Here is a 15,017-nt window from a genome sequence, read left to right as displayed (position 1 = left end):
ATTTGCCCATTGCTTACGTATAGTATTTGTTATTGGGAAGAATACATAATTTTTTTGGTGAGGTGGGGGGGGGGCCGTCAGATGGTGGAATTTTCCAAGGGGAGGGAAGTTTCCAGGGGATGATGTTTTAAGGGGAAATTTTAAACGGGAGGAATTGCAATACGAATTTCTTCTTATGTCTTGCTTTTTCTTTGCTGACTCTATGTTGCGTGTTTAATTGTTAAGAGCAATTGTTCGGGGTAAATTTTCACCTGGACTGACTTGTCTAGAGAATAAATCCGTAGAGGAGGGATTTTTCCTTGAGATGTAGATGGATTTCCTGGTATTTATTAAAAAATGACCAGAAATATACATTGATAGAGATACAACTTTTTTTTTTAATAAGAAGCATGTAATGATCGTTAACCTACACAGTTTAAGACACAAAATATACCCATGGTTTTCTATTCTTCTTTCCCTTGCGAACTGTCTAGTAGAAAAATGAATTTTTTATACTTCTCATAGAATCAGAGAAAAACCCGTTCTGTCTGTATAATTGGAGGAATATAGTGAACCCATGGCCCCTTCAACAAAGCCAAAGTTTCAGGAGAAAGGTAGGCAAGCTTTTTGCTTATTGAACGGCTTGAAGTTTTCCTGGCAATCACTTTGGGCCAGTTCTGAGCTCCACCTAGCTTCCTCACTAAGGGTCTTGACTCGTGTAAAAATTTGTCTCCACGGATACGGTCATGGAGGCCTTAATGAAAATATTTTGACCATCTACCTTTCACCGCAGAATACAGTGGGCTCATGTTTGAATTGTTACGGGGCTCCCTCTCAATCGCAATGAGTTAATTGTTAGCAAGAATCGTAAAAAATATTGTACATTTTTTTTCAATACGTTTACATCTTCGTGTATATCTATACATATTTTTCAGTACGTTTTAGGCCAGAAAATAGGGGGTTGAATAAGGCTTATAAACTATATTACCGCGCAATGGCGTAGAATCACATTTACTAGTAAATTCTTGTGTGGCAATAATTTGGTAATAGACTTACATTCAAAGTGTGCTTAGCACCAAATATGCACATATCGGAAATAAATAAAATGTGTTAAACTTGGAGCCAGAGCACTGTAGCCTTAGCTGTAGCTCTTTTGTGAATTGGGTCCAAGTTAGAAATCCTTATTTTGTATGGCTGCTGCGTTTAAAAATTTAAGAAAATCAGGACTGATAACTATTATTTCTGTTTGTCTGAAAAGTAAAAGTTCATCGAAAAGAAATTTATGGTGATTTCGAAAAAAAGTTAAGCCCCTCAAAAATGGCATCAGATCAAAATAAAAAGTCTACCATTGGAATCAGAACGGTCAAAAACCTGGAAATGAGAAATTACAACCCCCTCCTTGAACAAAAAGGAAAATTTCTTTTTTGTATTGGTAGCAGTGCAGTGTATTGGTAGTGGGCTACCAGTACTTTTTAGAGTGAAGTCTAATGGCCCATTTGAAAGCTATTGCTCATACTTACGAGATGTTTATCAATTCTACCATGCGTAAGTGTAACATAGCACTAAAAACAATGCTTTTGATGTCGCTTCTTAAGTAAGTGATTTTTGGCGTTGCCGTTGTAAACGTGATTCTTCGCGGTCTGAAATTGTTCACCTTACTTTTTTGGGATATGCCACTTAAATTCATTGAGGGAGGAGATGGGCAAGATAATGGTGAGTCTTGCCGGTCTGATCTTGTCTATACTAGGAGCAAGTATTCATTTTGTTGGGCCGGTTTTTTGCTGCATTTAGAAATTTCCAAGTTACTAATTGTTAAAGGATGTTCTTTCAGTGTATGCATATTCTCCCTATATTGTTTTGGAGTGGCATCGTTAAACTTTTTTGCTGTAGTAGAATTTAATTTTTTTTAAATTATATTAAAGAATCATTCTTTACTTGACATTTATTCTTTGCCACAGGCAGGATTGAACCCACAAACCTCCGATCATGAGGCACCCTTTAATTCCCTGTTGTCATTCATGAATGACGTCATTCATTAATCTTGGACATGAAAATGCAGTTTTATCGACAAAAACAATTTTATGTTAAACATTGTTTTTGAAAACTATAAAAGGTTTCTAAATACAACCATTTCCTTTAAAATGAACCATTAAACAGCTCTCTATTAGTTTCCAGTGTCCTGCTAGCTATGGAGGGAAAAAAAGGAAAGCAAAAAACCAATCTGCCGTCGATGCAAAATGTTGTGGTTCAAGCAACTTTTCATGTTATTTAAGCCAACATATTTCCTTTGTTGTTGAAGTCAAGGGACAGTTATTTTTCTTTGTAGGGGTATTGGACAAGGTGGTTCTAATAGAATACTTCCATTTTTGATCTGACGTTGGGTTCTATGAGTTATGGGCTATTTTTTTTACTATGGGCCGTGATCGTCTCTTACTAGGTTGCAAGCTACCACTGCAACCTGGAATGCTAGCTACCGCTGCAACCCGGAAACAAGTCGACTGGAATATCAGAAGCTACAATCCTTCAGAAGGCGCAAAGCCTGGATTCGTTGAGTATTTTTTTGTTCAGCAACTCGATTCAGTGGTTTCCAAAAATTTATTGACATTAATTGAAATAGAGAATCTTGAAAAAACCTTGAGTTTGACCAACCTGAAATTAAGAAATTAAAAGGTGAAAACCAATACTAATTTCAGGAAGAACTTGATCTATAAGTATTTTCAAATATTTTCCTGAATGGCAAAGTTGGCAAGTGTGACAAGGCAAGAGCTTTTGGAACAAAAATGCAGAAAGTATCTAATCAAGACTTCTTAGCAAACAAACTAAGTTTCGTAAAGACAAACAGTTTCTGCTTCATCATTTAAGTCTTAAGAGCTTTTTACCAAGGGAAATAAGTTTTTCAGTAAGGAAGTAGCATAATAATATACATAGTAGCGTAGAAAATACTAGCTGTTCTATTTTCCATTCAATAAATTGAGGATGAAGATTAATTACCTTCGGAAACTTACACAAACATTATTTATACCTTATAAATATTATTAACTATAAATAAATCATGTAAGTAAAAAGAGTCCATAAATTAAGGTTGATTTTCTCAATTTTTTAAAAGTTTTGAAAATTGACTAGTCGCAAAAATATTTTGAAAAGTAAGTCAATGCAGTGTTATAATTTTGATTTTCTACAGCAATATAATTTTTTATTGGGCCAGTTTTGTGTAGCCCTACTGCTCTTTTTCTTCGTTTTGGCGCTTGTGTTTTATGATGCTTATAGAAAATGACTTTAAAAGACATCAAAAGAAAGTTTTTTAATCTCGTTAAACGACGTAGTGATATTAAAATATAGTTAGGAAAGTTACATCCAATGATCCATGCATGCCAACTGATGAGGCAATGGCAGAAATGGCTGAACTAACCTTTGATAGTTTGGCAATAATTGAGGTAATGAGAGTGATAGAATATCGAATAACAGACACATTCTATTATCGTCATGTTTTAAAATCCGCAAAATTGCTATCATATTTGATTGACAACGGAAGCGATAAGGTAGTAGAAATGTGTTTTGGTAAGATAGAAGAGGTTCTGTCTAGGGGGTTATATTTTTTCCCGAAGGAGAAGATAATTATTCCTCTACAAAATGAATTTACAAAGGATTTAAATTTTTGGGAGCAAAACATATCGAAAAAGCTATATGAGCTGAAATGCAAGATAAACAAGCTATATGAGCTGGAATACAAACATCGTAAAGCCAAAGCATCACCAACCTCACAAATCTCAAAGAAGAAAAACACTGAGACCAGGCCATTGAGATCCAACCAAATTATAGCACCTCACTCTTCAATTAACAAAGAGTGTAAGGTATCATCCAATGCCACCGGCTCCCCAAAGAAGGAACATCCTTTAACTAGCAACGAAAATCACCACCAGATTCCTATACCTCAATCTTTGAAGAGAGAACAGATGCATTCTAAACTTGCCGAAGAAGAATTAAAAGTGCAAAACCAAATTGAACCATTGCTCCAAGCACTAGTTGCACATAAAGAGGAACACAATAACAATACTCGAAAACCAGATACAGATAATATATTGAAGCCCCCATTAGGATTTGAAAATCCTTTCCAAGATAATTTCAATCCTATGTTGGCCATAACACCCAATTTGGAACCTGTTTTTTCAACAGGTTCAAACCAGGTCCATCCAAACCAGTCATGTTGTGCTCGATTGTTGCGTCTTGAACATAGGACAACATTGCTGGGAACACAGAAACGGGTAAATTATAAAATTAAAGGGATAATCTGTTCTTCTTTGTACGACAACGACAACGACAGTAGATATCAACCTTTCAATTCCAGGTGTATCCATACCTTTCAATCCAACATTTTAAAACAGAATCTGAGTCACTATCTGACTCCAAGAGATAATTCTAAACATGAATTATCTCATTACCAGCAATATTATAGCTATAAAGGTGTAAAAAAAAAGTTTTTGAATTTTGTTGAAAGCCGTAGTAATGCTGAAAAACTAGTTAGGAAAGCTATGTCCAACGACTCACCCATGCCAACCATTGAGGAAATGGCACAAGTAGCTAAACTCACATTTGATAATTTGGCGATATTTGAGGTTGTGAAAGTTATTGAAAGAAGTATTTCCAATCCATCAAACTTTTATCGTTTTTTAAAGGCAATAAAACTGCTTTCTTATTTATTTGAGAACGGAAGCAATAACGTGCTTAAAATATGTTTTAGTTACCCTAAGCTAGAAAAAGCTTTGGATATACCAATTAGCTATATATGGAGGAAATTTGACAAGATGGTCAATTGCTGCAAAACTAAGAGGTCAATTGCAGAACCAAGTGTTAAAGTAAAAATGGAACGAGATCTAATTTTTTGGATGCAAAATATAATGAGCGGGAAGTACGAACAAGCCCATACTCATTGTTCTAATTGCCCTTATTACAGTTCTAGTGACAGCCTATTCACATCTATCAAGGAGGAAACATCAAGGAGGAAAAACATTCAATTCAGTCCAGTTACTCCAAACCACATTCCAGTCCATCGCTCTTCAAAAGACGAAGAGGCTCAGTCAAACAGATGCATAGTGCAAAAAGAGCCAATTGGTTCTGTGCTACAGTACAAACTTGATTGGGGATCATCCATTGATCCTCAATTAGCTATATATGGCTACGTATATGAAGAGGCTCAGTCTCTATATAAAGAGGCTCAGTCAAACAGATGCATAGTGCAAAAAGAGCCAATTGATTCTGTGCTACAGTACAAACTTGATTGGGGATCATCCAATGACACAGGGTCCCTAAGAAGGAGTGCCGCAGGGTCCCAGATTCCAATACCTCAATCTTTGAAGGAAGAAAAGCTTAATACTTCGAAATTATCCGAAGAACAGTTGAAGGTACCAAATCAAAACGAAGCATTGTCCCGAGCACTTGTTTCGCAGAAGTTGATACATATAAAGAATAAACCAAATCCAGACACAGACAATATACTGAAGCCCCCATTAGGATTTGAAGATCCTTTCCCATGTAATTTTAATCCTATGTTGCTCATAACGCAAAATTCAGGAACTGTTTTTTCAACTGATTGCCAGATCTATCCAAATCGTGAAGCTTCCTGTACTCTTTTTTACCCTGTATCCGAGGTTATTTCCAACACTGAAGCCAATGACCAATTTATTACTTCAAAAAAACAAAATGTGACACACGTGCACAATATTCCTATTTTCCAACGACAAAACTTTTCAGATAAAAAAACACTGGATAATATCTTGGAGGATGTCCATCACAAGGTAAAGGTAATTCAAGAAGACGAGGAAGAGAAATTGCAGCCTGTAAAGAATGACAAAAACGAAGAAAGTAATAAACATCAGAAGAAATTTGAAGAAAATTTATACATGGTAAAATCTGAGAAATTTAATGAGAAAACCCAGAAAGGTGATAACAATGAACCAGACAAGAAACTAGGCAACAAAATGAAAGTTGAAACCAAGGAACCAAAAGCTGAAACCAAGAAAAAGCAATCACGACTACCAAGTGGAAATCAGAAGGAAGCCTGTTATTCTTACGTCATATCTTATTTGGTAATAGGTGTTTCTATTGCAGCTTTTTATATGTATTTGGGTGGGTGGGTGTAGTATGTGCAGTCAATTGGCACCCATATATGGGGGCGAGGGGATTAGGGCTCCCCCCCCCTGGCTGAATGTTGCTGCCTTATTTTTTAAACGAGGTTTGCCCCAGCCCTGGAAGTTAGCTTATGGGCGCCCATGTGTGCGGTTGAGTGGGTGGGTGATTTAATGAGTGGGTGGATGATATTGGGTTGTTGGGTATGCCAAGTTAGGTTAGCAGTAGTAGTAGCAGTAGTAATAGCAGAAGTAGTAGCAGTATTGGTAGTTTTAGTTGTAGCAGTTGTAGTAGTTACAGTAGCAGTAACAGTAAGAGTAGCAGTAGTAGTAGCAAAGTTATAGTAATAGCAACACTAATACTAGTAGTAGCAGTAATAGTAGTACTAGCAGTAGTAGTAGCAATTAGTAGTAGATAAAAAGGTTACGCTAGGTCAGTTGAGTTAGGTTGTTCTAGTTATTGTTTGGATATGCTAAGTTAGGATAAGATTTGGCTGGTGGATAGGTTATGTTAGGATAGGTCAGGTTAAGTAGTAGTTGTTGTTGTTGGATTAGACTAGGTTGAGATAGGGTTTGGTGGGTGAGTGGGTAAGTTAGATTGGGCTAGGATAAGTTAGGTTAGGATACAATGGGCTAGAACAAATTAGGTTAAGATAAGCTAGAATAAGTTAGGTTCGGTTAGTATAAGGCTAGTTGGGTCGGTAGGCTAAGCTGGGTTAGGAAATTTTAGGCTGAAATAGGGCTGGATGGGTGGGTAGGTTAAGTTAGAATGGAGTCAGCGGGTTGGGTAAGTTAAGTGAGGTTTGGTTCGGCTAAGCTATTTGTTATACGTTATGAGTTTTTATTATGTGTGAAATGTTATGTACTAAGTTAGGTTTGTATATTTAGGTTAAGTTACGTAGAAGTTATAGTAGAAGTAGCAGTAGTAGAAGTCGTAGTAGCATATGAAGTAGCAATTGTAGTAGTAGTAGTAGAGATTGTAGTGGTAGTTGTAGTTGTTGTAGTAGTAGTAGGATTAGAAGTGGCAGTAGTAGAAGCAGTAGAGGTAGTAGTAGTAGCATTAGTAGTAGTAATAGTATAAGTAGCAGTAGCAATAGTAGTACTAATAGTATCAGTAGCACTAGCATTGTTAATAGTAGTAGAAGCAATAGTAGTTGTACCAGTAACAGTTGATAGAATAGCTTAGGCTATGTTAGGTTGAAATAGGCAAGGCCGTACGCAGGATTTTTTTTCAGAGGGGATTTTACTCAAAAAAAAATTGGGGGGGGGATACACAAAAAAAAACTTGAAAACCCATATAAAATTTGTTTATATTCATTTTTGTTACGTTTTTACAAGTCAGACAAACAATTGGGGGGGGGCCTAACCCCCCTCTGGGTATGGCCTTAGAAATAGGTGTAGTGGTTGTTTTTAGGTTTGGCTATGCTTGGATGATGTTTGGTGGGTGGGTAGGTTACGTTAGGCTAGGTAAGGTTAAGTCATAGCAGTAGTAGTAGTTGCAGATGTTCTTAGATTAGGCTAGGTTGGGATAGATTATGGTGGGTGGGTTGGCAGGTTATATTTGGCTAGGTTTGGTTAGGCTAGGATAGGTAAGGCTAGATTAAGTTAGATTGGGACATGCTAGGCTATGTTAAGTTACGTTAGATTTGGACAGGATTGGGTGGGTGTTTAGGTTAGTATGTTTTGGTAAAATGAGGATGAATCAGTGGGTAAGTTTGCTTAGGCTTAAATTAAGTAAGGATGGATTTGGCTGATGGCCTGGTTAGGTTAGAATGAGCTTGGGCGCGAGGGTAGTTTATGTAAGGTTTGGATAAGCTAGGATGGGGTTGGGCAGTTGAGTAGGTTAGCTTAGGCAAGCTTTGGTTTGGCTAGGTTAAGTCATGTTAGTATAATTAGTATTGGTAGTAGTAGTAGCAGTAACAATAATAGCAGTAGTAGTAGCAATACTAGTAGAAGTAGTAGCAGTAGTAGTACTAGTAGCAGATGTTGTATCAGCAGTAGCAATAGTAGTAGGAGCAGCAGTAGTAGTAAAATTAGCAGTACCAGTATTAGTAGCGGTAGTAGTAGCAGTAAAAGCAGTAGTGGTAGCAGTAATAGTAGTAACAGTATTAATAGTAGCATTAGAAGTAGCAATACTAGTAGCAGTAGAAGTTGTATGGGTAGTTTATGTTAGGCTAGGTCAGGTTAAGTCGTGGTAGTAGATTAGGCTTGGTTGGGATAAGGTTTGGGTGGGCAAGTTAGATTGGGCTTTGTTCGGTTAGGCTAGATTAAGTTAGGTTAGATTAGGATGAGGTTGGGAATTTGGGTATGTTAGGCTATGTTTTGATAAAATGGGGTTGAACGGGTGGGTAGGTTAGCTTAGAATTGGTTAAGTTAGGATGGGGTTTGGTGGGTGGGTAGGTTAGGGTAGAATGAGGTTGGGTGGTTGGCCTAGGCGAGGTTCGGTTAGGCTAGGTTAAACTACGTTATAGTTAGTACTAAAAGTAGTAGTAACAGCAGCACCAGCAGTTGTAGTAGTAGCAGTTGGGACCTCTTATTTTTTATTTATATCAATGATATTTACTGGTGCATTGAAGATATAACGATTTTGTATAAAGAGGATTGTGGTCCCGAAATTATAATTCCAAGTTTTGCTGACGATACACATTATACAGTTGCTGCGAGGACGAAAAGGGAAATTCTACTAGTTCTGAAAAGGGGAATGGAACAAATGAAAGATGGATGAGGGTTAATAAACTTAAACTAAACCATAAGAAAAGTCAATTTGTGATTTACGGGAGGAGCGCATATTACTACCCCTGGATTGAGAAACGGGAACTTGATGGGAATGCTATAGAACGTGTTAGAGGAGTGAAATTTCTTGGAGTAATAGTCGATGAGTGCTTGAGTTTCAAAGGCCATATTAATCAAATTGCATCTAAGGCAAGGCCGTACCCAGAGGCCTTGGCCCCCAAAATGTTTGTCTGACTCGTAAAAACGCAACAAAAATGGATATAAACAATCCCCCCTCCAAATAAAAAATTTCTTTTTAGTAAAACCCCCTCTGGAAAAAAAATCCTGGGTACGGTCTTGATATAAAAATGTCCGAAATTTGGGAAATATAAGGAAGTTAAAGCGTATTTTTCCAAGACAGGTTCTCATAATGCTTTATTTATTCATCCGTACTTGATTTATTGTATATTGGTTTGGTCTTCATGTTATTAGCCGTCGTACTTGGAATAGTCTGCCAAATGAGATCAAGAAGGTGACGGATGTTTCTGAATTTAGAAGTCTGTTAAAAGAACATTGCTAAAACAAAAAATCGCGAAGAAAGGAACAAAACGAGGACAATTAACAGCCAGTGAAATTGTCCTTCTGGCTGTTAATTGTCCTCGTTTTCTTCCTTTCTTTGTGATTTTTGTTTTATCATGATTAGCCAGTGTGGTCTCAGAAATTACTTAAGAACATTGCTATAGGCTATATGGGGGTAATTGAGTTAGTTCTCCGGTCGCTTTTTCCTTTAATTTGTAATTTTTTGTTTTTTTTTTGTGTTTGGTTGATGGATTGAGAAGGACAAGGTTAAATATGTTGAAGGTTGAGATTGTTGAGTGTAAAAATAGTAGGGGTGGTATAGTTGCTTATTAGTGATTTTTATATGATAGGTTGTTTTTTTTTCTTTGTTTTTAGGCCTAGTTGGGGTAGTGATCTACTTTACAAGCTTAGCTTCCGGATTTTTTATATTTGATTGATGAATAAACCCTAATTTATTAAAAAAAAAATAGTAATAATAATAGTAGTAGCAGCAGATGTAGTAGCAGATGTAGTTGTAGTACAAGAAATAGCAGTAGTAATAGTAGCAGTAGCAGTAGTAATAGTTTTAGGAGTAGTAGTAGTAACAGTGGCAGTAGTACATGTAGGAGCATAGAATAGGTTAGGCTATGTCAGTTGAGTTAGGTAGTTGTAGTTCTGGTTAGAATAGGCTACGTTAGTATGGGGTTTGCTGGATGGGTTGGTTAGGCATGGTCAGGTTAAGTAGTAGTAGTAGTAGTAGTAGCAGTAGTAGCAGTAGCAGCAGTAGTAGTAGTACCAGAAGGATTTAGTTGTTTATTATTACCTTGTTTATTGCTGTTATTTATTATTACTTATTATATATTACTTTCAGGAGCCAGACCATCAACTAATGAAGATCTTGCAGGAATATCAGAAACCAATAGAATTCAATTGAGGTCAATATTGAAGCGTTCACCTCCTCTTCAGAACATCATTCACTGCCACAGACTTTTGAAGAGCAAAGCAGTCAACGTAATTCATTGCTCTTTTTTCCCACCTAACTAGAACAAAACTAAAGATGTCTGCAATTCTCACCAAGGTTTTCTCTCCTTAGGATCAGAATTATGACAATAAAAAAAAATTGTCACAAAATTTGGTGTTGCAGTTTCTGATGCTCAAAAACCTTTTGTTTTACTTTTGTTCAATTCAAATAAAAGACAGTTCCATCTGTTTGTGAGCTTGTTGTTTATTTTAAATTAAGATTAGTGCATTACCAGCAAGACGTCCCCAAAAGCTTGTTTTTACCTTTCTGTAAGATTTTTCAAAGAATATTAATCTCTACATTTCTATAGTTACTTAGTTAGTACAGCAGTGATTGATAAGAATACATATCCTCTCAGGTTTGAAGAACAGCTCAAGTGTCTATTCTTGACATAATTAGGTTTTTTTGAAAAACTATTGAAAATAATAAAAAAAACTTCAATTTTAAATACAGTGGAATTAAATTGGGATATTTTTGCTTCCAACAGCTGAGACTCTGTCCTGTCAGACTCTGTTTCAGCGAGTAAGCAATTATTTTCAGGATGATCACAATAAGACGACAATTTTGAAAGTCGTTTATACATATTGCTTATGTTTCTTCAGTACTTGGGAGTTTAAAATGTAAAATTTCTTAAATACCTGCAGTGCAGTGTATAATTGAGTTTTTGTTTCTCGTCTTTGTAATTTGTTCGATTATGTGTAATGTGTTGTAATTTATTTTTTGTGTGTGTTTTTTTCTCTTTTAGTAATACTCCGTCTTTTGTACCATTTTTTGACGGGTAATAAATAAATAAATAAATAAATAAAAATTGTACACAAGTACATTGTAAAAAAGGTTTAAGAAGGTTTGTTTTTCTTATTTTCCAAGTGTAAAACTACCACGAATCTTTATTAATAGATAAATGAAACTCAATGTGTTTGAAACTCAAACACAAATTACAATAGATAACCAAGTCAAAGTGAAAACGAGAAAAATTAAAACGAGTATGGCTTACAACTCCCATGTCTTCTCAAGACCAGAACATAATTTGCACTTTCCTAAAAAAAAAACAAAAAACAAGTACTGTCAGTTTGATATACATATTCTGATATCTATTCCTTATAACCTTAATACTTCTTTATTTGCTAAAGTCAAAAAAGCGAAAACATTTAAAAAAATTTTTTCAGTAAAGTGCAAATAACATTCTGGTCTTGAGGAGGTGTGGAAGTTGTCAGCCCTACTCATGTTAGTGTTTGCTCGTTTTGAGTTTGAATCAATCATTTATTGTAATTTCTGTTCGTTTTGGGTCTAATTCATTTATTTATTGTGATTTGCGGTAGTTTCACGCTTCGAAAACTATTCTAATTTATTTCTACTCATTTTTGGCTTAACAAGGCTCTTTACTATTCTTTGACAAACTTGTTTTGTTGAAAGTTTTTTTTAATTAATTTCTGTTCATTTTTATTGACATAGCTTTTTCATAGAAAAAAAATTTATATAATTTTTTTTTTCAACTAGACTCTATAGTTTTTACTTTGAAGATTATTTGACTTTATTTCTGCTCGTTTTTGTTTTAATCAGATAAAAAAACAAGTTTTTTAAACTGAAAGTAAGGAGCGACATTAAAACTTAAAACGAACAGAAATTATTCCGTATACGAAAGGGGCTGTCCCCTCCTCAACGCTTCGCTCTTTACGCTAAAGTTTTTTATTGTTTTAAAAAATAAAGTTGTGAGACAGAGTCAAACTTTAGCGTAAAGAGCGAGGCGTTGAGGAGGGGACAGCCCCTTTCATATACGGAATAATTTCTGTGCATTTTAAGTTTTAATGTCGCTCCTTACTTTCAGTTTAAAAAACTTGTTTTTTTTATTTAATTTCTGATCGTTTTTTAGTTAATGCAGCTTTTATTTTGGCTCACCGTCATTGAATAGGTAAACAAAATGTGCATAAAAAGTTTACTTTTCTTTTGCTGAATGGATGTCTCTAAATTTGGTTATGACGGAATTTACAAATTAACTTACGTAACTAACTTCTATATTCGTATATTTTTCTTCTGGCAAAAAATACAAAGTTGCAGATTTTTGCAGATATGAGCTTGAAACCTATGTAATAGGGTTTTCTGATACGCTGAATCTGACGGTGTGATTTTCATTAAAATTCTTTCACTTGTAGTGGATGTTTCCCCCTCCTTAAAAAATCGAGTAAATTTTCTCAGGCTCGTAGCCTTTGATGAGTAATACTAAACTTAATAAAATTTATATATTTAGAATCAGCGTTATAAACACATTCTTTTGATACATTTATTAACATCAAATTCCGTTTTTAAAAGTTTCGATTGTTATTGAGCCGTATCGTTTGTTTTTTTTTATTGTTTTTTTTTTTATTACGTATTTGTTATTACGTATATGAGGGGGGTTCTACTTTAATTCAATAACACGCCCTTCACGTAAAAATTTAAACAAATTTTAATTAACAAACCCCTGAATCACAAAGGCCGTTTAATTAGAATAGATAGCTCTATTGAAAGCACTAAAAAAAAACTGTAGCTTTAAGAGCGATGTATTGACTTGGGGGAAAACTCCCTCGTATAAGTAGTAATTTCTGTTAGTTCTAAGTTCTAATAATGCTTCTTACTTTCAGTTGAAAAAACTTGTTTTTTTTATTTACATTTCTGATCATTTTTTAAATAATGCATTGAAATCCGGCGCCTCCTTCATAGAAATGTCCCTTACCCCAAAGAAACATCCTCCACGGAAAGATTCTCCAGAGTAACCCCCTCCTCTAGCCCCCCCCCTCCAGAAAAAAATCCTTCCTGAAAATGTCTTTATACTTCCCAATAACCAATAAATAATGCTGGCAAGTCCGGCGCCCCCTTCATGGCAATTTCCCTTCCCCCATGAAAACTTCCTTCATGGAAAGATCCTCCAACATCTTCCCCGACCCACCCACCCCCCACTACCAGAAAAAAACCCTCCTGAAAACTTCTGTATACTTCCCAATAACCAATACTATATGTTAACATTGCGTAAAGTTCATAACTTTTAGCCCTCCCCCTGGGGACTTCGGGGGATTAAGTCATCATAAAAGACATATTTATCATATTTTCGACCATGCTGAACAAAATGGTTATCTCAAAATTTTGATCGGGTGACTTTGGGAAAACAATAAGCGTGGGAGGGGGCCTAGTTGGCCTCCATTTTTTTTCGGTCACTTCAAAAGGGCACTAGAACTTTTAATTTCCGTTCCAATGAGCCCTCCCGCGATATTCTAGGACCACTGGGTCGATACGATCACCCCTGGGGGAAAAAAACAAAAAAGCAAATAAACACGCATCCGTGATCTTTCTTCTGGCAAAAAATGGAAAATTCCACATTTTTGTAGACAGGAGCTTGAAACCTTTACAGTAGGGTTCTCTGATACGTTGAATATGATGATGTGATTTTCATTAAGGTTCTATAACTTTTAGGGGGTCTTTTCTCCTATTTTCGAAAATCGGCCAAATTTTCTCAGGCGCGCAACTTTTGATTGGCATCTAGAAATTGGGCGACAGTCATATACATGAAATCAGCAATGAAGCCTGATTCTGCTGATGCTCGAATTAGTACCAAAAACCCGTTTTATAGGGTTCCGGTTACCATTGAGCCGGGTTATTCCATACTTAAAGTTCGTTACTACGAACTGTTTGATCAGGCTCTTCACTTTTCCTTAAAAAACCTGTTCCGTATGTTTCCCATTTACTAGTACTATCTGTAAAAAAAAAAAAAAAAAAAAAAAGCAAGTTTTTCAACTGATAGTAATGAGAAACCTCAAAACGAACAGAAATTATTACGTAAATGAAAGGGGTTGCCTCCTCCTCAAGACCTCGCTCTTTATGCTAAAGTTTTTTTTTTTTACAGGATTTTAGAACAAAGCTTATTGTTCTAATTAAACGGTCATCGTGTTTCAGGACTTGTTCTTAAAGAATTAGGACAAAAAGTCAAAACTTTAGCGTAAAGACCAAAGTCTTGTGGAAGGGGAAACTCCTTTCATATGCATAATAATTTCTGTTCCTTTAAGTTTTGATGTTACTCCTTACTTTCAGTTGAGAAAGCTTGTTGTTTTTAGATTCAACTTCTGATTGTTTTTAAATAATAATATTGGGAAATCCGGCTCTCTCCATAAAAAATTCCGGTACTTGTGTGTTATACGCCACTCACTCAAGTTCACGATGCGTAAAACTCGAGAACAAGCCAGTTATTTCTTTAGTTTCTTGTTTATTTTAGAATCAAATTTGGACTAAATATTTGCACATTAGGAGGAGGGGGGGCTAAAGTATAGCGGGTCTGCATGCAAAATGTGTTAGGCACAATTATTTTGCATACCATTTAGCAAGAATTGTTTTGTGACTTCACACTGTCCAAATACTTTACCCCCGCCCTCTTAGTGAGTAAATATATAGCCCAAATTATATATTTCCCATCCGTCTTTGTCATTTGTCCCATCAGTCTGTCACTTGTCTTTGTCTTGTCTCGCGCTAAGCTGAAAGAAACTAACGAAGAAACCGGTTTGATCACGAGTTTTACAAAGCGTAAACTTGAGTGAGTGGCATATAATACACAAGTGCCAAAATTCTTTCTCCCTCCAGAAAATAAAGAACAAAATTCAAAT

General features: G+C 35.7%; 1 protein-coding gene across 3 annotated transcripts in view; it reads right to left on the bottom strand.

Moving 5' to 3' along the window:
• Positions 1–1,838: 1,838 nt before the first annotated feature.
• LOC148949596 (uncharacterized) overlaps positions 1,839–15,017 on the bottom strand; it is a 102,366-nt gene continuing 89,187 nt past the window's right edge. For all 3 annotated transcript variants that reach the window (XM_089093026.1, XM_089093028.1, XM_089093027.1), the window contains one exon: positions 1,839–2,628. In XM_089093026.1, coding sequence (XP_088949152.1) covers positions 2,486–2,628 — 143 coding nt within the window. In that variant the 3' untranslated portion in view covers positions 1,839–2,485. The remainder of the gene's footprint in view (positions 2,629–15,017) is intronic.

The sequence above is a fragment of the Artemia sp. Qi Xiang Cuo genome, chromosome 8 (assembly GCF_049724085.1).
Source record: "Artemia sp. Qi Xiang Cuo chromosome 8, ASM4972408v1, whole genome shotgun sequence".
In the NCBI taxonomy this organism is placed as follows: domain Eukaryota; kingdom Metazoa; phylum Arthropoda; class Branchiopoda; order Anostraca; family Artemiidae; genus Artemia; species Artemia sp. Qi Xiang Cuo.
The sequence above is the reverse complement of the archived record's forward strand: the minus strand, read 5'-3'. Positions and strand labels throughout refer to the sequence as shown.